Raw genomic sequence first — 27,205 nt, forward strand, 5'->3', positions numbered from 1 at the left:
TAGGAACACACAGACAAGCCCTGGTGAAAGCCAAACCTGGAATGCTGGTTTAGAAGGCAAATTAGCATATGATTTTTTATTTTATGTGTGCACTGTGATAGAGATTAGACACTGAAGTCCAGTCTTAGCTTAAAACATGAACAGCATGGACCACTGATAAAACCATAAGCATCTTCCATAGCTACTACCCATGCCATACAAGAAAGGTCAGGGGGTGTGGGGGGCTGCTTTCTAGTCAGTATTGTAACAGTATAGACACATTCCATGTCTAATCCTGTGTTATCCCTAAACTTAAACTGTTCCAATTTCAACCACTGTTGGGGAATTTTCCTTCCAGCTTTCTAAGGCACATACTTGGAGATACCGTGCTAACATACTGCTCCTCATTATTTCTGTTAGCAGAAACTCATGATAGCTTTCATAAGAGGCAAATTTCATTTGGGCAGTTAATGCTTCTGTATGTTACTCCTCTTCCAGCTAGGTTCACCGCCCTTCAACAAAAATCAGTCACACTGTGGTCTCTGCATCACTGTACTCTCACTTCTAACAATAGAGCACATAATTCATTTTCAATAAAATCCTTCTAATATACAGTCCAGTCCTGATGCATGCATAAAGTAAAAACAAAAATAAGTAGAAGGGAAACCAGTGATCAGATAGAGAAAATCAACTGCAAATATCCAGTAGTGCAAGAGAGACTACAACGGTGTGCAGTGATTGCGAAGGGAATATGCATTTCTCTTCAAGCACTATGCTCCTGGAGATAAACAGAGAGAGCTGCTGCTCTTTCAGCATCAGGTATACTTAGAAGCCTCTCTGCGTGGCGAATATTGATTTAGAGGCATTCCTTATGTAATGGCCATCTGTAACGTTATAATTAGACCAAGCAGCATACGTGCTGGATTCTTTTTCAATTCTATGGGCAAACAGCCCTTCACATAGAGCTGGTGTATTAGGCGTCCTGAGCATTGACCTCTCTCTTTCAATCTGCAATTTGTCTTCTGAGGCTGAACAGCATTCTTTGTTTAAATGTATTTTAACCTTTTTTGAAGGACACAAGAGCCTCAGCACATAATGATGTTTTGACTGCTTTTCTAGAAATCACTCATTTAAAAAATTATATGATTATTTCATTTACTCAGTTCACTAATTAGCATTATTAAGGATTTTGTGATAACGAATAAGAAATAATGACAATTTGAATAAGCATGTTTCTCTAAAAAATTGACACCCCAAAATTACCTTTAAAAATAATCTCTAAAAACTAACTATCAATTTTCTTTTTCACCACAATTTTTCCCGCTGCTGACCTGGGAAAGATATTCTTGTTGATGTGGAGACCATGTATAATTTTCCCAGTAGGGCTTTCTCATTAGCTTTGAAACAGATGAGGAAAGGAGTTTTTATTTTAATGGCACAGTCTTTTAAAAAAGAAGAAAATTTAGGAAAATAGATAAGACAATACAGCAAACTTCTAAATCAAAAGTGACATTGAAAGTGTCACAGTCTTTTGTCCAACTCTTAAATTCTAAGAAAATATGAAGAACTTGTGGCAAACGACACAAATCATAAAGGCACTGCTACAGGAAAATACATTTTGCTTTAATTAGAATTTACAGAAGAACAACCAGAAATTTAAAAACTGACATTATCCGGGTGCCCTATGCTGTGGAAATCAAAGTTGGCACTTACAGTCAGTTAAATCAGAGCATGGATCTGCAGAGCGCCAGAACTGAGCTCCACCATCCATAGCATGCTCCATTTGCCTCAATTTCTCAATAACTTGAGGCTTCAGTAACACAATTACAGGACAGCTTTATCTGATCACAGTAACCATTAACATTGTCTGAAGTCACTAATACCCAACAGCTTTAGCAGGGATGTAAAGTACAGTCTTAGTCTAGTTCCCTAAGAGTAGATGTCCACACCCTAAGATGACCACTACAACCAACACCATCTGACAGACTGTCAATCACAGGTTCTATTTTCTTAAGTCATTTGTCATGCCCTGAATCCAGATTTGAAGCAGGCCATCACAAAGCTGTGATAAATTATCTGCAGTATGCATTTCCACTGCAAGGTTCCTGCCTTTCCATAGTCCCTGATCCTGTAGCATCTCATATATACACTATTTCAGTACTCAGCTTAAGAAATTACTCTCAGATAAGACTATGGTGGAAGTAGAATACAATAGTGTGTAACAAGGAGAAGGAACATACAGCAAGGTGCCACATTCTCTCAGTATTCTACCTTGCCTTTTAATAACCTTAGCATACACATGCTCGGTTCTCTGTGCGACAAACACGGCTATCCATGATTAAGCACAAGTCTCAAGTACTGCAAATGTCACAGCTCAGTTTTTAGCTTGAACCAAAACATTTATTAACGCTACTCTTCCTTCGCACTACTCCTCTTTCTTGGGATGGAAAAGAGTAGGAAGAAAACTCATCCCAGAAGCAGGAATGCTGCAGCAAAGAGCACAGTCTAAAAGCACACAAAGTGACAGCACAGAAGAACCTTGCACCAGAAAAGTAACCTCACTGTATGAGGCACTGGGCTAGACAGCATGGTACATCAGCCAAGGACTAGCCCTCTGGCGTAAAGACTTACACAGTGCTTCCAAGATAGCATGGAACAATGCTGTGGTGCAATGGTGAACAGAACAATGGAAAATTGAACAATATAGGATATATATGTATATATCTATATAGATAGATTATACAGGAGATGCAAAGAACAGTGGTGTACAGAACAACAGAACAATGCAATGGTGTGTTGCAAACGGCATCCAGACTCCAGTAATCCTACACAACTCCTGACAGAGATGACAGCTAGTTGCTAACAAGTAGCTCAGTACAAGAGCACGATACAAAGAAAAATACTGAACAGTTATATTCAGTGACATTTCCTACCAACAAAAAGAGAATTGACAGGAAGCTAACCGAGAATAAAATCCAGAATAACAATATTAGAATACCAAAGTTACAATCAGTGTTGTGCTGAACACTGTATTTTCTTGCTATTTGAGAGAAATATTTCATTCACTGCTATCAAGAGTACCGTGGAAGTCAAAGATGCAATCTTAAAAAATACACAAGGAACAACCTGCAAAATTGCACTCTTCTTTCATTATTGAGCTTATGTAAACGTTTTTATTATATTACTTTTGGTGCAAAACTTTACAAAGTTTTCTGTCTTACATATTGTGAAAACTTAAAAGCAACGAGAAAACTTCAATGGATACAAAATATAGCTGTGTTCTTTTAAACAGAGTTCTGAAATTAATTAAGTTGAAATACTGTAGAACATGCTAAAATAGAAAACAGCTAATGATCCTATAACTCTACTTCAGCTGCACATACTGTAGAAGAGTGATTTTTTTCATACAGAAACCAATGCTTAGGGGCATTTAGAAAATTGCTAAAGTAATTGGAAGAAGTAAGTATGAAACAAATGTATGCATTTGCAAAAGGTGCACACTGAGATAAGAAGCTTAGGTGTGTTGATAAACCTGACTGAAGGCAGCTCTGCTTCATGCACTGCTTTTTTCAGGAGTCAGTTTAACTTTCTGTTATGCTTTGATTAGAAACTGATTTTTAATTGTACTGAAAATATTTTGAACAGGAACATTTTAAATGCACTATTGTCTCTTTCATGTTTCTAGTGGTGCTGGATGACAAAGTTAATTTTCTAACATTTTACCACCTGTAGGACAGAGAAAGCAGTGGCTCAAACAAGGAAGAAACATCTGAAGCAGGCATTCAGAATATGGAAGAGCATTATCTGCTGCCCAAATGTGCAAGTGTGAATATGAGCTCTTCAGAACAAAACTGCTCCCAAAACTGCAAAGAAGCTGCACTGAGATAAACAGATTTTAAATGCAATTTTCTTTATGTATACGTAGGTCACTCCAAAAGTAATACCTCCTACTTATTTCCATGGAAACTACAAAAAGAGCACAATAACACCACTTGATAGAGCAAATTCTCAGCTATGAAACACTATTTTTCAACACAGTCATCGCCATTAGCTGTGCACTTTTGCCAGGGATGAACAAGAGCCTGCATGTGCAAGTCATAAAAATCTGCACAGCCATCCAGCACATGGCTTGTCTTTCACATGGCAGTCACCAATGCTGGAATGCAGCACCTATCACCACGCTGTGCTCACACATCCATTAGCTGGTTTCCATAAATGTTCAGCAAGCATCAATGAATGTCAATGGCTGTCATTTTTTTCCACAAGGAGCAATTGCATGACACACCACTACTTCATCTGCACTTCCATGTCAGACACCATTCTGTCAGACTGCCCCTTTGCTGCCATCTGTCACACAGCAACAACATGGAACAGAATACTGATGTGAAGGTTCAGCCTCTGCTGCCATACCACCAACATCCACCTCTGATGTCATCAGCCAACACATTAAAATAGGAGGCACTGCTTTCAGAGCAATCCCCTTTTTATTTTCAATGTGCAGCTCAAACTTGTAGTATCTTAGTCTCTCACATCTAAGACATAGCTTTACTCTCACCCATCTAAAACTACTAATACTTTATTTTTCAGTCATGGTTTAAGAGGGAGTTATTTTTCCAATATCTCCAACATATTTTGACAGATTACAATGAAGATATTTCCCAGTGGAATAGGTACTCATGCATTGATTGCTTACATTTAAAAGACTTATGACCATTTTGGATTGGAAATGAAAGTAAAACAGATAGCTATATAAAACCATACTGGACTTGACAACATCTGAATACCATCCATCTAGGTTTTAGTAGTCTACTTCCAGATGTCACGATGCTCAAATCTTCATTTATTTTTTAATATACTTTATGAATGTACTCTAATACTCTTTTTTCTTATTTGAAGCAAATTAGCAATAACATGCAGCTAGAATCCCAAAACTGAAATCTCAATTTTTAGAAGTCAGAATGACTGAAATTCCATGTTTTTTTTTACCAACCATTTTCTTCATTCAATAAAAGGTTTACTCTTTTCCAGCAGAGAATTAATCTTGCTGAATTCCTACGAGTAATTTAAGAACAGCAATGTGGGTTTATCTGCCCTCAAAAGAAGCACTGCAAACAAGCATGCAGGTTCTATTTCCATCTAGTAACCATGGTTGAAGGTTGTCCTTTTGGACAACGGGAAGAGGGACTTACGTCCCAGTTGATGGAGAGCTCACTCCTCTTTGAAAGAAATGAAACCTGAGATTCTCACCTGAAACCCTGGGAGAAAAAAGCAAATTGAAAATTTCACATTAAAAATACTAAAGCCTGCAGCACTATGAGCACTTTACACATCTGTTGTAATTATCTCCTCCAAAAGTACATCTGCTTTTGCTCCTCTAACACTGAGTCATATATTGCTCACATGGTGAGGTATATAGCATCTGTGCACAAACCTCAAATTAGGGCACATTCGTGGATTCTCTGATAACAGTGATGGGGTTTTTTTTGTAAAAGTTTTTGGAAATAAAAGGCAACAAAAGTATTAAAATAGTCCTCGATGTCTGACTATTCTTCAGGGAGGAGGGTATTTCAAAGAGAATTTCTATACTCGAAAACTAAAAACACACAAGGGAAATTAAAAACTCCATAATCAGAAGAAAATAACTGATACTGTAGGTCACTTCAGTATGTGAGCAAAATTCATCCCCTACCCTTAAAGCAGTTGGGTCAGCCACTTATTAAAGGACTTCTGATTCAGTACTGTCCTGCACAGAACAACACAAATTATTTTAAGTGTCCCAACTTTGTTAACTGGTGCCACTAGAGAAAGCTGAAACACTTGGTTTCAGTTTGCTCCTCTGGTGTGATTTTATCCTCCAGAAAATTATATATATTTCCAATAAAACTTACTATGATAAATGCAGCTCAACGTGTTCTCCCAACTCTGTAATTAATGCTTCACTCATCTGAAAACTCCATTTTCTTGACTTGGTTCTTCCTGCACTTTTCCCACAGCTGCTTCTTCTCTTTAGACCATTTAGAGCTGTGAAGATCTTCCATTTACTCCTTTCATTTTATTGTGCTTATCTATTTATAGACTTAAGTGTTACAGTCAATATAACGGATTAGGAAAGAAAATAACTTATGATCCCCCACATTGCTTACTGTGGTAGAAAGGAAAGTTGTACAGCAGTCTGGCAGCCTTACTGGCTGTGAAGTGTCATTAAGTGAGAGACAGCAAGTTTTATCATGCACCTCTGACTACTAAATTCACAAAACAAACAGAAGGTTTACCATGGGAGGTAGAGAAATCAGGCAATATCCTCAAGTCACTCTTCCTGTAAAACAGCATGTGGTTACTGAAATTGCTATGGGAAAATGGGAGTTCATCAGAAACACACAGCTCTAGGTGAAAGTGTTCCTTAACCTTTTACATTACCACTCTTTAAAAAAACACAGGATGTGCGAAGATAGATGCTTGAACACCAGGAAAAATATTACATCTGAAACAATGTCACACTAAAATCTTTTGTGCAGCTCTTGTTGTTCAGCTGTAGTATTTCATTAAGGAAAGAAAGTCTCTGCATGTGTCCTCCAGCAATGCACTTCAGGAGATTTTAACAAGTTATGTAACCGAAGCTGAGGAGGACACAATAAGGGGGTAAACAAGAGAAAACTGCTTTTTTGAGGCAGTACCGCATGCAATTATTCCACTCAATGCACTACACATATGATTTTGCAGGAAATTAAAGATATATTTGGGTTTCTCCACCAAATACACCACTGTTGCTGCAACTTCCTTCTGGTGTATGGCTCCTTGATAGTGAAAGTGTATTAAAAAATAGTTGTTCACTCAGAAAATGGTTAATTTCAACCTAACAGTCCGCACATTATTCAAAACTTCCCTTAACCATGTATTCTTTTCTTGAACACTAATACTTCATGAAACACATGGGCTTACCTCCCCCTAAGTACCAATTAATACTACCTCCTGGTAGTAAAACAGTATTCCTACAGACAGCTATTACATCACCTCCACAAACACATGTGGATTTCATACTGTGCTCATAATAACTGCTGCACTGAAGAAGCTTTATTTCCCTGTTTCATTTCTGCAAAAGGGCCAAAATGTATTCTGGGAATGAATATAAGTGTCAATTATTAAAACCAATGTTCCAAACACAGACTTCAGGTTACTGAGGTAATCTGAATTACAAAACCTAGCTTCCCAAAATGCAAATGAATTATTCTGAACTAAACGTAACTCCAAGAAGGAAAAAAAACAACACAATTTTAATTATCCATAAGCATATTTCTGCTCCCTGTCACTTGCCTGATTAGGCAAGTCCTTCAAAATGACATGGGTGAAGAGCAGAGGGCATGTGAAATTTTTATGGTTTTTCCAAAGCCATGGGTGTCATGGGCATGGTGCAATAAATCAGGCCAGTGCTGGGACAATGGAACACAAGGAATAATTAATCTCTTGATCATTAAAAAAATACATATATAGATAAAATACACAAGCTTTTTACTTTCAAAAAGTAAGCGATTTTCAGATGATCGTGTTGAAAGAAATTGGCAGCAGAAACAGAGAAAACTGATCACAGTGGTAGTAGAGTACCTAGAGTATAGCTAAGTACAGGATCTGGCCACAGGGCCTTAGCAAACATGGAAACAAATCAACGGTAAGATGAACAATAATGCACAAAGATTCCCATCACGTAGGGAATCCTTCTCCTTGCGAAATATTTTCTATTGCTTTGATAACCCTATGAGAGCATAAATAAATAACTGAAGTGAACTATGCCTGGAATACAAAAACAGGATTATACTTTAGGTTGACTCTAGACTAAAAATTATGCCCATTTGCTCATTTATGTCAGAAGGTACCAGAACCTCTATACCACACAAAGCTCAAACAAAGCCTGTATGTTTGTTGTGCTGCTGCAGCCACAAATGGGTAGTACAAAACCGGGAAAGGAATGCACTGTGGTAATTTCAGGACTAGCACAGCTCAATCCTTTATCAACCTCTTCCTTCACTTTTCTATAGAACCTGTTTTTACATAATACAGCCACACTGAGATGCAAATCTGAAGTTTCTCTTACACTGTTTCTAACTATGCCATTACTACCATAATTGTCAAAACCCATACACCTACCAGTATGCTGTGAGTACTATGTTTGTTTTGCCAAATAAAACACAAAGGAGTAAACTGCAACAATACAATCCAGATGTGAAGAGTGGTTACAGCACAAAACTAGAAGAGAATAAAAGAATGCCTGGGTCTCTTCCTTTGAGCTCTTGACAGTGTCTCAGACATACTTCTTTTCTGTTCCAGAGTGATATGATAGCATTCAATAATTCAGATTTCAATATATATATCACATTATAAATACCCTTGCTCCCCTCTGCTGAGAATCACAGAATCACAGAATTGCCAGGGTTGGAAGGGACCTCAAGGATCATGAATCTCCAACCCCCTGCCACATGCAGGGCCACCAACCATTCCACCTAATGCTAGACCAGGCTGCCCAGGGCCCCATCCAATCTGGCTTTGAACACCTCCAGGGACGGGGCATCCACAACCTCCCTGGGCAGCCTGTTCCAGTACCTCACCACTCTCTCTGTAAAGAACTTCCCCCTGACGTCCAACCTAAATCTCCCTTCCCTCAGCTTAAAACCATTTCCCCTTGTCCTGCTGTCACTCACCCTTTCAAAGAGTTGATTCCCCTCCTCTTTGTAGGCTCCCTTTAGGTACTGAAAGGCTGCAATGAGGTCACCCCGCAGCCTTCTTTTCTCCAGGCTGAACAAGCCCAGCTCTTTCAGCCTGTCCTCATAGGGGAGGTGCTCCAGTCCCCTGATCATCTTCGTGGCCCTCCTCTGGACCCTCTCCAACAGCTCCCTGTCTTTCTTGTACTGGGAAGGTCCAGAATTAAGAAATCCTGTAGCCCAGTAGACAGTGCTTGGACTGTGTTCCTAAATTCACCATCAAAATGCTGCGCAATCTTTGGCTAATGTTCCACCTCCACACACACAAGTCCGTTTCAGGTTAAAGAATTCAAATACTTCTCTTTTGTTGTAAACCAATTCAGTAATAGAAATTTCATACTAAAAACAATATATGAGAATTGCAGGCTTTATTCAAAAAAGCATTCTATTAAAAACATAATTCTACCACTAACTCACAATTGGCTGCTACTGAATAGGTTGTTACACCTAGAAAACCTGTCCTGCCTTTGAGAGCACCATTAGAGACAAAAAGGATGTCCAGATCCCTGCTTCGCTGCAAAGACTTCCTTACAGCAAACAAAGGGTTAATTTTGTATTTCCAATACCTTTCAGAAGTCCAATTTAAGAAGTGGATCAAAAAAACAGATAAGATCTCAGAGGGTAGGGGCACATATTAGAAGCAACTGGTAAGATGTTCCAGAGCATGATATTTTCTTTTAAATAAATCATAATTTTTATATGAAATAAGCAAAGAAATCAACTGTGCTACTATTCCTATGCTATGTTCTACAATAACCACAACATATTTTATCAGTAGCGCACACTGCAAGCAAGGACACAGCTTTTATGTGAAACCAAGCAGCAACATGCACTGGGAAAACACCACTACTAAAATAAGAAAAAAAAATCCCAGCAAAACCCTGTTTCCAGACTTAGCCTAAAAATAATACCAAAGCTATATTTAAAAAAAAAGCTTTTTACAAGCCTTTTAGACTTACTACATTTATCAGCACAACATATTATAATCTTTTTGTTCCTTCCACCTTATGAAATCTAAATGTGAATTCTGTCTAATAGTTGGCTTGTGCAGTCTGGTTTTATAAGTCTTCATACTGCAGCTGGTATCAAAAACAACCATATATACACAAGACTGCAGTTTGTACACTGTTAAACCTCTCCTAGCAGGCAGCCCAGCCTCTTCGTTCTCAGTCACCATCTGACACAAAGCGACAAGTTTTTAAAAATCATGAATTTCAGACCTTCTTAGGAAAACTACTCATGCACGTACCTATCATACTAATTATTTTCTGAATGCAGAACAACACAGGAAGTTAATGTCAGCATGTAAAACGTTACACTTTTAATCACTTTTGCCCTGCTAACTGATTTTAAGGTACAATCTCCATGTCCTACTGATGACATATTACACTGTAGAATATGAAGACAGATTACAGATTCAAAGAAAAAAGATTTGCTTTGAAATAGCGCTCAGCTTACAAAGAAAATGGATTACAGAATCACAGAATGGCCAGGGTTGGAAGGGACCTCAAGGATCATGAATCTCCAACCCAACCTGCCACATGCAGGGCCACCAATTTCCACATGTAATGCCAGTCCAGGCTACCCCAGGGCCCCACCTAACCTGGCCTTGAACACCTCCAGGGATGGGGCATCCACAACCTCTCTGGGCAGCCTGTTCCAGCACCTCACCACTCTCTCTGTAAAGAATTTCCCCCTCACGTCCGACCTCAATATCCCCTCCCTCAACTTAAAACCATTTCCCCTTGTCCTGCTGTTACCTACCCTTTCAAAGAGTTGATTCCCCCCCGTGTTTGTAGGCTTCCTTTAGGTATTGGAAGGCTGCAATGAGGTCACCCCACAGCCTTCTTTTCTCCAACCCAGTTCCTTTAGCCTGTCTTCACAGGGGAGGTGCTCCAGTCCCCTGATCATCTTTGTGGCTCTCCTCTGAACCTTCTCCAACAGCTCCCTGTCTTTCCTGTACTGGAGGCTCCAGACCTGGACATAATACTGCAGGTGGGGCCTTACAAGAGTAGAGTAGAGGGGAACAATCACCTCCCTGTCCTTGCTGGCCACCCCTCTTTTGCTGGAGCCCAGGATACCATTTGCTTTCCGAGCTGCAAGAGCACACTGCTGGCTCATGCTAAGACCCCCCGGTCCTTCTCCACAGGGCTGATCTCAAGGACCGCCCCTTCCAATCTGTACGGATGCCTGGGATTCCTCAGTTCAAGTGCAAAACTTTGTACTTTGCCGTGTTGAAGCTCAACAGGTTCACCTGGGCCTAGCTTTCTAACCTGTCAAGGTCCCTCTGAATGGCATCCTTTCCTTTCACTGTGTCAACTGCACCACTCAGCTTGGTGTCGTCAGCAAACTTGCTGAGGGTGCACTCAATTCCATCATCGATGTCATTGATAAAGATGTTAAAGAGCACCGGTCCCAAGACAGACCCCTGGGGGACGCCGCTCGTTACCAGCCTCCACCTGGACATAGAGCCATTGATGACCAGCCTCTGTCTGCGGCCTTTCTTATCCATCGAGTGGTCCACCCATCAAATCCACACCACTCCAATTTGGAGATAAGGATGTGGTGGGGGGACCACATCATAGGCCTTGCTCAAGTCCAGGCCTTTCCCTTGTCCACCACTGCCATCACTCCATCATAGAAGCCACCAGATTGGTTAAGCATGACCTTCCCCTGGTGAAGCCATGCTGGTTGTCTCGGATCAGACGCCCATTCCTCATGTGATCAAGCATGTCATCCAGGAGAATCTGTTCCATGATCTTCTTAAGCACAGAGGTAAGACTCAAGGGTCTGTAGTTCCCAGGGCCCTCGTTGCTCCCTTTCTTGTAAATGGAAGTATGAATTGTATTAATACTCTTAAAATAAACCAAGACAATAATCATAAAAATGACAAGAGGTGTGAATCCAAGACCCAAAATATTTTCTGCCCTACAAGTTCTATGCAGAGCAACTGCAATCACAAATATTTGCACATGTACTATCTTTTATGTAATATTAAACAAGGAATACCACAAAATTTGGACTCCAGACACAGTACTACTGTTGTTTTTCATCCTTTATTTCACTCACTGGTTGTATTCTATTTTATTACTTTCATTCTCATCAAATAGCTCCTTACTGTTCATGTTTCACGTAATTAAGATTATGCCAGGTTACAATAACTATAGTAGTACTAATTAATGCTTGACACAGGGCCCAAGTCTGTCAGGCTATGAACAACTCATTATTTTTTCCACTTTCCAGTAGGGACTGAATAATTTTAATGGAAATCAATTTCACTGAAAGACCGATCTGCAATCCTACATCACTTCTGTAAAACTCCAGGTAAGTAACATTTCTAATGAAAGTTCAGTTGAACAATTTAACACATTAATCAAAATGGAAAATTTAACAAACCACCTCAGAATTCTTTTTTAGAAAGGGCTGAAATGAGATCCAGGTCATCTGGCCCAATCATCTCCAACCCTTATTCAAGCCCTAACAGCTTCCAGAATATATCTACTTCTAAGATTTTATTTAAAAGCAGCTCCCTGTGAAAACTTGCATCTTTTTTAAACATTCCAACCACAGAACCACAAAAACTGCTCCTTCCAAATTTAACTTGCCATTTTCAGTTTGATTTTCTTCCCTGCAACTTGAAAACCGAATTTAAAATGTTAGTTACTGAAGTCCTTTTGGTAACAATAACCATCATCTCCCGCCAGAGTCTCCGTGTTTCAGCTGTGGTTGTATTACTTTTTATCTTTTTGCAGCTTTCTCGTATCCTCTTTCTATATATACATCATAAGCAACATCTTTTTTTGCTATGATTTCCTTAGCTTGATTCCCATAAATTATTAGTTGAGAAAACAAAGTGGTAAGCTAATTCCTGCAGCTTAAGTCAGGTTATGCTCCTCAGCCTTTCATTTCCTGTCTCAGTCAATTCCATGCATTCCCTGTCACTCTTGATCCTTTAATCAAAACTATTTTAACAATTTTATTTTATTTGTTACTAATATGTATAGTATCTACTCTAAATTTGTTCCATATTGATATTTCTACAATATCTACAATTTCTCCTCCCTATCCTATTTTTCTCCCTCTCAATTTCTTACCCTAGTAATTTTATACCTGGTAAATTTTAGTTTTATGTACATCACTTACAAATCAAACTCTTTGTACTGTATTCTTCAGTTCATGACAACAACAACAAAAGACCTTAAAAACAACTACAGAACCAAGAGATAAGCTCACCAGCTTTACAAGCACACTTTATACAAAAAACTCTTCCTGACTCTGAACTGCTTGGGGTAGAGATTATATTATTTAAAGACTGAACATATAAATGACACAACTAATAACAGCAGAAGAATCCAATCAAATTCACTTCAGACAAACATGTACAAACATGACTGATTAAAAAAAGTTTGGCAATTTCCTGGTTTTTAAATTACAAGTTCTTGAAATACTTAATTCCCTTCATCTCACTGGTTTTATTAACAAGAAAAGCAAATTCATCAACCTAAATAAATTCCACATTTGTCATTCCTTCCAATGAATAACGTATGTTTTAGATCTTACCAACAATATTCCCGGTCTCTATATGTTAACTATGAGCCCTTCTTAAATAAGGGTGTACATTCATCTACAGCTGTGAACCAAAATGCTAGCCTTAAATTGACTGCAAGATCTGGGACAGGACACTCTTTTTGGAAAGCATGAGTCTAGTGACTATGAAGGATAAGTCAACAATTTAACAACAGTTAAGGACAGAGTTTAAAGCTGTACTTTCCTTGGTAGATCACAGCATTCCCATTTGCAACTACCTGCATACCGCAGTCCACTTTCTTCTGTAAGTGCATTTTTTATTGGGCTCCCTCTACTCGAAACTGAAGCAGCCACAGTTTCTAGTAAACCTTCATGTATAATGGTTTTACTTCATTTTCCTATTCTGGTTTGCTCTGTCACTTCATAAATATTATACTGGCACAACCGAAGGAGTAGTGAATTTTATTTTGCAGTCTTTCTTCCACCTACTGCAGAATGACAAAGTGGTTAAGGTCATCTGGTCCATCCTCCTTGCTCAAGCAGGGAGACCTAGATCAGATGAAAATGAAATGTTTGGGGGTTCTATGGATTTAAATGAAGACTAAATACATTTCTCAACAGCTGCAAGAAAAAAGGGTTTGAGAGTGGTTCTTTTTGGAGCAGTTGGAGGTGTTTTTTGTTTTCTTTTTAATGTTTTTATCGTATCTGCTTATCTCTACAATCAGTTTAATGCTTTTGTGCTGGCTTCGAAAGACACCTGACAAGTGACGTGTTTTGGACTTTTTTCATCTAAGTAAGTATCACAGTTATGCAGTGTTAATGTTTAGAGCCTGTATTATATCTCCAGGATAAAGTAATCTCAAACATTCTGATAAGAATTATAACAAGAAAAGCCAAAGAAATGCAACCCCATGCTGTGCTGTGCCCTTTATCAGCAAAGCCTGTTTCAAATGCCGGTTTTCACCCTTCTCATGCTCTCTTTTCTGGTTAAGTTTTTCCTGCTTCTTTCCAAACTGATTTCTAGGGTCTGCATAGACAGCAGCCAGAATAACAAAACAAAACATTTTACAACAAAAAAAACATTTTATTATTGTTTACACATCACACAACTTGTAAGTTAAATAACTAAACAGGGATTTTGTTACAATATGAAAAAAAAGCTGCAAAAATCCTTCTGGCCATCTCACCTCATCTTTCTGCTAATACATTACTATATTCTAGCTTATACTCTCTGCTAATGGTTTTCCGTACAGAATACATCTTCCTGCATGGATCTGGGGAGGGAGGGATAAAGACAGATGGGATGAGAATCAGCCACCACTTTCTCGATTATTTGATATCCCACCTTCAGAAGACTACACAGCTGGCTCCTTGTACCAGATTTGGGGGTACATAGAAACCCAACCACTTTCCACCTCTGGGGTGCATCATTTCAGCCAGTTTCTACCTCTCCACAGTTTCTAAAAGCACCACTTCCTTCTTACTTCATTGTTTAAAGACAGCAAGGCCTGACCTTAAATAATAATGTTCATAGCCAATATTTGTGCAAAAGTGCAGCACTTCTGTTAGTAACAATCAGCAAAAACGAATCAGTCATTTTTAAAACAGTTTAAGTCATTAAAGGAATTTTGTGGAACAAAGAACGTTTCTCCAGGCAATGACTTTCCCCTTGACATATTCCAAACCAAGTACTTGATATTCAGTAAAGATGTCAGAAATACTTTAAGAAAACTTACAAAGAGTATTTTAATGCAAGAATAAGAATTAGATGCCTATCACAGAGAAAGAGGGACACCATATAATTACAAACCTTTTATAAACTTTTATTTCCAAAAAGCCAAAAGATAACTTAATTTTCTCAAGCTGTGAGGAAATACAAGTGTATAAACATAGTTCATACACATACAAAGGCAAAAGATTTCTGCACCTGTATTAGACCTGTTGGTAGACCAATACAGTACTGTGTACTGCTTCCATAAGCAATACCAGCATGCAGATTCTACAGCATTCAAACTCTCCCATCCCTTTTGGGACAGGATTTCATAAAATCAACTCTTCACACGGGTAGATAATGGCAGGACAAAGGGAAATGGTTTCAAGTTGAAGGAGGGAAGATTTAGGTTGGATGTCAGGGGGAAGTTCTTTACAGAGAGAGTGGTGAGGTGCTGGAACAGGCTGCCCAGAGAGGCTATGGATGCCCCATCCTTGGAGGTGTTCAAGGCCAGGTTGGATGGAGCTCTATGCAGCTTGATGTGGTGGGTGGCTACCCTGCCATGGCAGGAGGCTGGAAGTAGGTGATCCCATCATGATGGGATCTGAACCATTCTATGATTCGAAGATTTATCACACTATCTGCAAGCCAGCTTAGTTTTCATCCAACAGTCTTCTATTCTAAACCTGAAATGTGTCTAGTAACAGCAAGCTAAAAGGCTCAGTCAAGAACATGCTGAATGTTAGCCTCCAAAAGTACAACTGATAGGAATATACTGCCATCCAGGAACTATGAAGCTGTCTAAACACTGTCTAAACATCTGCCTTGCAGTAATACCGTACTACACTATTTTTACACTACCTTTAGCAACAGAAGATAAGTACAGCACGTCTGAAAAACAAAGGAAAATAACTGTAACAATATATTAATCAATTATTATTCAAAAAGAATAAGTGACGATGAAAAAATAAAGTGATACCAGTTATATGAAACGTGTATTTGAAAATATATATTAGAGCTTCTGGAATCTATAGTGTTCTTATCAAAGACTTCCTAAGTGTTTGTTTCTGTGAAGATGGTACGGTAGAAAAGAGGAAGGGTAAAAGTAAAGAGGCAAAATGATCTAGAAATAAGGGAAAACAGCTCAGGATTTTTTTTGCCTGCTGTAAGAGAGATTTCTCTGTATCTACAGATACATTTCTTTTAGCCTTTAAATTTCAACTTCAAATCAGCCTTCTCCTCTTAAGCGCTCTAAATCTTCGAGTGACCCTTTTCCTTTACAGCAATCATTTCATATGTCTGCATTAAATATTTTAATGTTTATGCCCTTGTTTTTGGACAAAGATAGGTATTTATCTTGAAGGGCATGCAGTCAGATTTTCAAACTCCTTTATTTAGGACTCATTGGGAAGAGGAAGACAACACACAGCTGAACTTCTCTGCATACCTAATGTATTCTGTACTCAGTTTTACACTGAAAACCTACCTCTAGGACTGCTAGGTATGAGAGCATACCTAACTCACCAGTGGGAGACCCCTAACATACTGCATCATACTGCATCCTCCAGAAAGCTTGAGCATGGGATTTTGCTATGCCAACACAGTGAACAATATCTTTCTGCAACTCATGAAGGAAGCAAGTGCACCCATAAGTGCTGAACCATGCATTGTAGAATTACCAAGGTCAGAAAAGACCTCTAAGATCATCCTGTCCGATTGTCCACCTACCACCACCAATATTCTCCCACTAAACCATGTCCCTTAATAAAGTACCAACCTAATAAAAAATAGATTCACAGACCAGAGCTGCCTACAGATCTGGTCCCTGCAAACTTGCTTTGCTGTCAGATTCTGAATCTCATGACTTATCCTCCAGTATAAGCATTTCCCAACTCTTTCTGTTGATGCTAGGAAAGAGGACAAAAATAATCCACCTTCTTCAACCTTCATTAAAACCCCGCTTCCTGCATTTATGCACAAGTAGTAATCCAAAACACCTTCTATCAGTTCTTACTGAAAAACTCAGTGACTAATCCTGACACTCTTAAGGAAAGAAAGCATTTAGAAACACTATATAAAGCAATATACTCTATAAAGCAATTCTCAAAAAGTTTTCATTATGTAGAGAGCTGAAAGATTCATGCCCTTTACTGAGAACTCCATAAGCTCATTTAGAAAGCATCACAATACAATTTTCTTTTCCACTTGACCAACCAGTATGACTCTGTCTCATGAGGTGACTGAACAGCTTAGTTACTCTGACTACATATTTACAAGTTCAGAAACATAGCTTTAGGGGTCAGGAAAAACCAGCAGTTTCATCTCATGCATAAATTTCAAGCTAGACAAGCATGTTTATTATTTTTTTTTTTGTATATTTTTGTATTGTAATTACATTACTAAAAGGCTTCAAAATGTATTCTTAGTATATCTGTCTCCTTATGGAAAAAAAATATTTCCCTTTTCCCCTTGAAACCTCTTTCTATTACTGCTTTGCTAGCAAGTGTGCATTCCTCAAAATATGTCATTTCATTAGCAGTGATTTCATAAAAATCACAGTGAAAAAGATTTTCTCAGGAGCTGTAGGACACACTGTGGGCTGTGGTTTTCCTGTAAAAGCGGTCATATTTCATGTATATTATCTAGAAAAAAAGGTCATTTGTCATAGCAGCTTTTGAAATTAGCTAAACACTCATATAAAGCCAAATTTAGATGCCACATCATTCCAGATACCAGACTCCTCTCATTTACAAACAACAGAAAAAAAAGAGTGAAAATTGCTGCCCTTGTATATGGTGGTGACCTACCCTTTTCCACCCAAAGCATGACTGGAAAAGGAGTCACAGCCTTGTTACAGACACCTGTGCAATGTCAAATTCACAGTGTTGATCCTGTTTGACAGCATATACTGTGTGTTTATTCCCTTAAGCAGGACAGATGTTAGCAACACAGGAGATGCTCACTCCGTAATCTTTCAAGAATATGCACATTACTTCTCTAGGAAACCCAATCTGGCAATCTGAGAAGTTTGCACACTGACAAAAAATTAGCTAAAATAATGGGGAAGCAGTTGAGCCCAAAAAAGAAAAGATGTGGATTTGCCTGGTAGCTGCCCTTGCCATCCTTCCACTCCCAAATAGCCCTTTCTGGTCCTGGTGTTAATACAGTTAAGAAGAAAATACTTGTATGTGTGTTATCCAAAAACACATTAGAGGGACAGCAAAGATATAGGAAAAGCAACCAGATGCAGGATCTGCACAGCTTTGCAATGTGCAGAAGTCTATGTGCGAACCTGGCAAAACATTCTGGCATAAATCAGCTATCTCCTTGGAGCTGCATCGTAAAAACACTTGAATAGAATTCATAATTTCCCAACCTGAATTAAAGTTTCATGAATAATGTCCTCACTTCATCATAATGTATAGACACTTTGTTGAAATCCTTCAAACAGCAGACTTTTGGTTTCTGTAGCTAGCACTATGATGGAAAGGATGAAAGAAAAATTCTGAAAGGGAAATATGGCCAAGTACTCGTATTTTCAAGCATAATCTCAATTATTTAGTTTCATACTGACAAAAGCACTCAAGGCACTGCACAATTAAAACCCATGCCTGTGAATTTAGCAACACCAGTTCTGCACTGAAAGTGCAGACAGCTGCTCCCAGCTGAACTCACTGGCCCCCAAGACAAGGAATTCCCCACTGTCTCTTCCACAGGTCATACAAGTTCCAGATGCAGCAGACAGCTCACCTGATAGTCCACACTCCAGCAACACACTGCAGACCCTCAAGCTGATGCTGTTTTTCTGCATATAAAATTGTTAATTAAAATGAAGCTCTGTACGGCCATTCCAGTGTTCATTCTCTGATGGGGAGTTAGAGTTTGATGGAGAAGACAGAAAACAAGTTGGAAAAAAATATCAAAATCCACTACATGTAAGAAAATTGAGGAGCAAGTGAAATCAATTTTGCTAAGCATTCTTAGGTTTTACAACTTATTTAAAACAATTATTCACCAAGTTTTAATCCTTTCAGCTCAACTTTACTTTTCTGCTTTTGACACTGTAAAAGTAAGATGATGTTTGTGTAACATAAATAAATGAAGTTATAAAATAAATGATAACTTCCGTCAGTTACAATAGACATCCTATAGCAGCTAAGAACAGTCAGAAAGATTTCAAAGGCATGTCATTATAGTCAGTCCTACAGTGGACTGCCAGCAAATACACAGTGGAGATCTATAATTTCAAGTGTCAACTCTGGTCTGTACAAAGCAGACATCACACACAGTGTCAGTGTGAGGACTTCCTTAACTGCATTTGATGTTGAAACGTTATTTTGTCAGGACACACAGTTCCTTCTAGGAAAATCAATTAATATTCAGAAAAGCTGAAGAAAAAGAAAAAGCTTTACAAAATGAAAGAAACAGAGCAACTAGGACAACTACTACAGAAGATAAAGAAAGTTACTGATTGTCAAAAGGAATTAAAAAAAAAAATGGTGACTGATTAAAATGACCCATTTGATGTGAATTAGGGTTGCTGGCTTTTTTCTCCTAAAGCAGAAGTTAACCCCTAGTTAGCATGACACTCAGCAAGAAAACAAGTGCCCGAAATACTACAAAACTTAAATGTTTGTTTAAGATGTCATTAGTTAAAATGTCAGACTGCAGCTAGGCTTTTCAGAAGCTGCACAAGCAACCCAAGATAGACATTCACAGGCTGAGTGACTGCTTCATGTCTGTTGTGCCTTCCTGTACATTATTACCCTTCACTGCATAATAGGCTGAAAAATTCTATCACAAGAAAAAAAATCATCAGTTTCCAATCTAATCCACGTGTTTAATGCTCAGAACTGACAAACATACATACAATTCAGGACACAACTATGAAGTATAACAAAAAAAATCTCATAAGTCAAGATGTTATACATGGGATGCTGTAAGAAGACAAAGAAGCTCATGTAGGTATGCTTTTTTGGTGCACTAATCAAAGAAGCAACAGATGAAATACTCCAGAAAACAAGAAAATAAAACTCTTGTCAGTTTTCTTCAGCAGTTCATGTCTAATTTAGTAAAGTCACTAACCTACCTTTTGTTGGAGCATCTCCCCAGAAATGCACTTCTGTGTCGCAGCTACAGAAGTTGGAGGTATAGTCAAGTTACAGTACACAACTTCAAATAAAACAATCTGCATATACACAAATTACTTTTAACACTTCCATTTCACATGTTACTTTTCTTTAAGTAAAGGCCTTCTAACTTCTTAGGGTACTGCAAACATGGTAGACCTACCAGAAGATAAGTCAATATGAGACTCCCTCCTCCATTTCCACCTGGGAAGGACTACTCCCAAACTACCATGACAGTAACATGAAGCAAAGAAATTGGCTGTACCCTAAGTACCTGTGCAGTAAAAAAAAAAACAAAAAAAACACAAGAGATAATGGTGATTGCAGAAGACAATACTATCTCTTCCAACAAACTCTGAAGGCATCCACTTCAAAGGGGAACCAGATACAAGGAAATAAAACACTGCTGGCTCTAGACAACGTGAAGTATTTTGAAGCATAAGTCCACTGAGAAAACATGTGACAATTCTTTTTTTTTTTTCAATTAAATAAAAATACTCCCATGTCTCTCACAACTTATCTTCTTTAGAACCCCTCAAAGGAAAAATAAAGGATTAATAGACAGCAGTACTTTATATAAGTCTGTCCAAGTTGCAATTGCTGAACAGTAATAAGTTCATCATTTTAAATATGGAAGAACTGAAACTGAATACAGAGAACCAAGCAGCATTTCCAGTCTCACCCAGAAAAGATACCACCACATTTAGAGGTCTGCAGAGCTTCCCAACACTACATTATACTTCAAAAAAAATCTCCAACTTTTATAAAGAACCTATTCCACCTCTTCTCAGCTTGAGTAATTGCTAAGTAGTATAAAAGACAACTACTCCTATCCAATTTTAATGCCACAAAATTTTGCTCATTTGATTTACTAATATCTAAATGCTTTGTGACCCCTGAAATTACTGTCTTTTAAAACTTCAGCAAAACGTTGATTCTACTACATCTAAAAACAGAAGTATTCTCTGTAAATATCTGAGTTAGAAAGCTGGTGACGTGGAGATTACATGTTTTGTTCCCCTGCCTCACCTCCATTTGAAGTAGGCAACAGTAAATGCCGCTGTTGCAGAGGACATAAGCAGAACAGTTATTTTCATAAAAGAGAGCCCTGTTGTTAGAGAAAGGTCAACTTTTACAGTACCTTATCTTCCTACCTTAGTGTCAGAAGAACCAAGCACAGGACAGATGCCACATTTTAGCAGATTTGAGAAAATGAAGACACAGCCTATGGGCATTCTGAGGCAATGAGGGATTAGTACTGAAGGTGCTGCAAAACCACTGCAGAACTACAGGCAAAATTTGATTATTTTCCACCTTAAATTTAAACTCTGTCTGACAACGCAGTGGGTCAATATTTATGCTACTTTTCAGCTCCTCAATTGGACTGACAATGGTAAAGCTACACATTTATGCACAATTCAGTATACTCCTGTACAAAAGAATTAGAGTACCAGTATTAACTATAAATGGACATTGTTTCATGACATTGTCAACAGTGACCAAGTTTTTCTTAAACCTTAAACAAAAACATACAGACAGAGTTGTAAGTATTTTAGTGGATACGGAGCATTTGCAGAGGCTGTCATCAACTACAGGGTTTGTAAATTCATGTGTTATGTCTTTTATTCATAAATTTTGTCTACTGCCAGGCAAAACATAAGGATGTTGTAGAAATGCCTATAAACGGATCTTCACTATAAGCTAGTGAATTCAGTCATTTAAGATCACAAATGGAGCTCAATAGTTAACTACATGCTGCACTACAATTGCCAGATATGAGCACATATTCCAGGAGTCACACCACCTCATAGATGGCTCTTGGGTAAAATGCCATGCTACCCACAGCTTACAGGATATAGGTTATTCAGTCTTCCATTTTGTGCTGGTAAGAAAACAAAAGCTCTTTCAGCAGCTTGAAAATTCAGGACTGTCTTCAGTTTTTCTTCTAATTAAATGAATTTGATCAAGGATAATAGATAAATGAGAAACGGTCCAATGCAAGAATTGCTGTGCATTACAAGTTTGGAATTTCAGGTTTTAAAAGATTGAGCAAAGACACTTCCAGCAGCTTTCTGTAGTGACGTGACAGCCTGGAAGCAAGTTATAAATTTCAAGCTCATTTTTCTGAGCTGTTCCACATGCCCAAGATTTTACAATCATTATCACCACAGCTCCTAGAAATATGAAGATGTTTCCCAGTGCTCTGAAACCTTGTCCTAGGGAAGTTTCTGCTTTCTTATCAGCAGGAGAACTCATTAGATTTTAGTTCTCAGAACAAAATTGGTTTCATAATCTTCCTTGCCAAAAGGAGCAATCTCACTTGTATATGGAAGTTCAAAAAGACTGTGACCAGGACCATGCTATCTGAAGCCATCTAGGCCTTCACTTATCTCCTCTCAACTGGAATGAAAAAACCCTTGAATCTCACCCTCAAACATTTTTGCATTCAGACAGAAACCTATCCTACTTATCTTTCTGGCAATTGCTAGAGACTTGCAAATCTGCATTACACAAACACTAAATTCAAGTCAAGTATGTACATGCAAGCTTCCTTGTTTGCTGAGAAAGAAAGCGATAACACCTTAATTAGAACAGAAAACGGCTGATGAACACAAGAAGCAAGTTACAACTTAGTGTTTGCAATTCATCATAGTGCCTCCAACACCACTGAGTCTTTTAATTGCACCCCCCGTCCCTTTTTTTTTTCCCCCAAGACATGACAAATTACTTCTCTATTTTGGAAAAAGTATCTAAATGCATTCATACTGAAAGCAGAGGCCTGAGAAGGAGAAATGCTGGGAACACATGGATGTACAAATGCTCAGTGCTGCTCCTCCTGCCTCTTGAGTGGGAATGTGCCACTGCCAACAGTGCTACCATTCAGAATAAAAAGGGTTAAATTGAGGGGGAAGTGGAAGCACCATCATGCTTCCTTAAACATCCATCAAAATGCAGGTCCTGCCTGCATGCTATACAGGCTGCACTGAATCTACTGCCTGAGCTTATGGATAGATCTAGCTCAACTGAAGAAAAGCTTTGCTTCTCATCTACTCTGCTTTGCTGTTAAAGATGAGGAAAACACTCACAATGACAAGCTTAGAAAGATAAGCAGCATACTTACTGAAGTGAACAGAGTAATACGTCTAAGGCCTAGAGTTGTTCACAGTCCTGACTGCACAGAAAGTCTGTTAAAACCACAAGGGGATAAAAAAAGAGAAAGCTGGGGCCTCTCACTTCAGGAAAAAAAATAAATTTAAGATGTCCAGATGTCCAGACTTCCATATCCTCTGTCAAACAAATATCTATTATAATTTCAGTTTCAACTGCAAACCTCATTTTTATTTTCAATAAACAGTTGCAAAGTAAAAAGAAAGTTTCAAAGATTTCCACAGTCATTTTCTCCTTTTAAAGCATCCAGAGATTCAAGAGAAATTAAAATGAAATAAATTTAAATGATTACAGAAATATTTTAATATCATATGCTTTGTATCAGAAGTATCGCACTGGCAGATTTAATAAAGCAGCACTTTTATAATTTCTTTCTTCCATTGGCGCACAAAACATCACAACATTCTTCAGATGTCAGAATAAAGAAGAAATACAATAAACAGTAATGAACTCTCAGAAGGAATCTATTCATAGCATTCCCACTCAAAGGAAAAATAACTCCCTCGAAGACAGGCTATCAGGAAGTCCTTAGTGGTTAATACACAAAAATAAAGAAGAGGGAAAAAAGAAAAGAGCAATACCTTCCATAGGAAAAACTGTGATTAAATTTGAGTATTTAATGAAACCAATTTACAAAAAAGACCTGAGAAACAACACTAGGAAACAATAGTTAATTTATCCTAACAACTTGCAAGCATAAATGCCAACTGTATATAATTTGTAAAAATACACAGTAATGAATCTTACATGATAAAGTATCTTACTTCATATTCCTAATGAACAAGAACAGCAGAACACACTCTTACTAATCGCATTTCTCTGGGAAGTTATTCTGCACAGATAATGTGACATTTCTGAACCCACAGACCTTTTCTACAAGCTCTACCACAATCTTTGTATATGGCTTCTGTGGCTATGAGAAATTGCTCCAACTGGTCAGAAAACTCTTTCCTAGATGGCCAAGGGAATTGCTGTATTAACAGTGGGAAAGAACATACAACTGTGTGACTACACAGATAATTATTAAACAAACCATTGGGACAAATAGAGAGGCTAATATACACAGCACTTATTTTTCTGGATCAGTCTTTGTTTGCAAATCTACATCATAATTGGTACATATTATCAGAACTAATTTCTACGCCCTCTACTGGCTACCTCATCCTACAGCCAAAAAATGATCCTGCTAGTGCTTCAGCTCAACAAACTTGAAACCTAATTACACAGTCAAAGAGAACAGTCATACACATCCAAAAGTGAACACATCAGGTTGCAAGTGGCTATTTCTAAACGTTCTCTTTATTTGCTTAAATATAAGAATGGAAATAAAAGCAACTTCCCTATCATATTAGCTTGTTTTATGTGTCTCCTTCACAGAAATTCCATTTTGTCAGATTTAGAAATACTATTAAACATCATAAATTTTGAATTGTTGTAGTTAAGCACTGCTAATTGCATTCTGAATCACAGCTTGCTTTTTTTTCCTTCTCATACCAAATTTCTGGGCAGCCTGGTCTGGTGGTTAGCAACCCTGCACATAGAAGGGGGGTTGAAACTAGATGATCACTGTGACACTTTTCAACCCAAGCCATTCTATGATTTCATCAACCACCAAGCTGTGCAGCAGTTTATAATCACAGAACAACTTGGTTTGGGAAGCAGGGTTTGGCAGCTCCCCAGATCCAACTTCCCCTGCAGCAGGGCTGGATGCATGCCTGGGTCAGACTGTCATCATCCCACAACTCCAGCTATGCAGCCTCTCATTCCAGTGCTTAAACACCCTTACGATGGCAAGCTTTGTATGACATACGTAAAACATACATTAGATCCAAAGCAAAAGGAATTCAACATCCAAATATAAACAAACAGCAAATTTTTACAATCAAGAAGGTCTTTAGAAAAGATCACATGATCTATGGCAATTACTACTAATCACAAGCAGAGTATATACTGGGCAATGCAAATGTAACTAGCAGCTTAAATCACCTGAAAGAAACAAAGCCCAACTTTATTATGAATTCCAAAATTATAATACCTGTAACTCTTCTGTATTTCATCTGAAGCTGACAAAATATACATGAGATACCCATCTCAAATACTGGATCCTCTGACTCATTACATGAAGCTCAAATATCAGTATATCTACACATTTTTTGATCAACACTACTGGAAAAATAATTTAATACATATTTTAAATGTCAGGTTCTGACAAAAAATAGTTTAAACGGTCTTTAATTGTAGTTACTTGCAGTAAACATCAGCATTAGTATAAATTACTTTCAATTAGTAGGAATAGTGACAAATTTCTTTTACTTTGCTCAGTATTTTTTTAAACAGGTTTTAATTATGTAAGTTGATAGGACAAACTTCTACTGTTATATACAGACTAGAAAAGTAAACCCTTAGTGCCCTCTACAACTACTATCTTCAGAACTGATTCTGAATATTATCTGAAAATATTCAGAGCTGGCAATCTGTGACAAAGAGCACTACTGCCCCCTATTGAGCCAACCCCACAAAAGCACTTCTACAACAGCATTTTCCTTTACATTTGAAAAAAAATGACATTATTCTAACCATGAGTAATTTTATAAAAAAGGTTTGTGCAAAATGAAGACAATCATTATGAACCTGTACACTAAGCTCATGCAAATCTTTTGTTCAAAAGACACATATGTAAGTCTAGGGAGAAAAATGAAAATAAGTACCTAATACTACAGATTTCCAGATAATTTAATACTCAGTACACAGAAGCATCACAGTGATACCAAATACTGCACAAAAATCAATCATCTTCAGCTCTTCTGCTTATGAGTACATATTATCCAATTTTAAACTTGCTTTCTATCAGAATGTAATCAATCACCCAAAACAAAATCAACAGTTACCCTCAAAACAGATACATCAAAATTTTAGTGTCTGAAACATATTTTATCAGCAAGATGCTCTTCATATTGCACTGGTCTGTCTAAAAGCCAGGTACAAGCCTACTTTAGGCTTGTAATTACTGAAGATTAACTCTGACATAAGTATCTAACTCACAAAATAAATCAAATAAAAAAATCCACTTGCCAAATTCTGTTTGTAAAGAAAATAATGAACTATCTCTGTCACATCTTGGAATGGAAACCACATCTTTCTCGTGTTGTTATAATTACAGTCACAGACTTGAATATCTATCTCCTCGGTGCAGCTTGAACATAAAATATTGCTTGGTTCCTGGATGTACTTTTCAAAAAAAAAAAAAAAAAACAGACTGCAGTAAACTCTATTGAAAGTCCTGACAAAAAGCACAAATACAAGCTGTATTCTCTTGTATCCTATCACACATCAGGAATTCCATTGCATTTGTAAAATTACCTCAATTTAAATGCAGCACAAAAGCTGAAGTTCTGATTCTTCTTCTCTTTTGTACTGACTGTTTCATTGCTTAACAGTCAGAGACACCACAGAAGGCTCCAATTTATGTACCTTAGCAAGATAAGGTAAATAAATGTTTATGTGCTAAGTAATATATGACATAGCTTTATAAATAAAGCTTCATTCATTGTTTTTGACACTGAAACACCACAAATTACTAAAAATTTTGAATATAAGGCTTTACTTTACAATCTCCAAACATTGGCTTTCTGTGGCTTTGGACCACTGTCATCATTCATATAAAAACATTATTAGCAAAAAAAGGCTAGGAGTGACAAGTGGTATCTTAAGTGACTAGACACAGTATAGTGCAGCAAGAAGCTGAGCAGCAATTCCAAGGAGTATCAATCACAAGTTGAATCTAGGTATCTAGTAATATATTTTACAGATCCAATATAGCCATGTTTCATAACATTTTTCCATGATGTCACAGCCCACAGTTGCTAACACAGCTGTAAGCTCCACAATCTACTTAATGTATATGCTATTACATCAGCACTTCACAACTCCATTTGCTTAAT

General features: G+C 37.8%; 1 protein-coding gene across 7 annotated transcripts in view; it reads right to left on the reverse strand.

Annotated features, from left to right (window-relative positions):
- Positions 1 to 27,205, reverse strand: part of COMMD10 (COMM domain containing 10) — a 156,908-nt gene that overhangs the window by 113,493 nt on the left and 16,210 nt on the right. The window contains exon 6 of one of the 7 annotated variants that reach the window (XR_016461811.1): positions 26,625 to 26,735. The exons of 5 other annotated variants lie outside the window; for them this stretch is intronic. Coding sequence is in view for 1 of the 2 variants with exons in the window: in XM_090131642.1 (XP_089987768.1) it covers positions 26,688 to 26,735 (48 nt within the window). In the remaining variant the exon portion in view is untranslated. Of the gene's footprint in view, positions 1 to 4; positions 26,736 to 27,205 lie in introns of those variants that run through there. One more of the 7 variants, XM_090131642.1, reaches the window with a different exon arrangement.

The sequence above is a fragment of the Phasianus colchicus genome, chromosome Z (assembly GCF_987193195.1).
Source record: "Phasianus colchicus chromosome Z, bPhaCol1.hap1.1, whole genome shotgun sequence".
Classification (NCBI taxonomy): Eukaryota; Metazoa; Chordata; class Aves; order Galliformes; family Phasianidae; genus Phasianus; species Phasianus colchicus.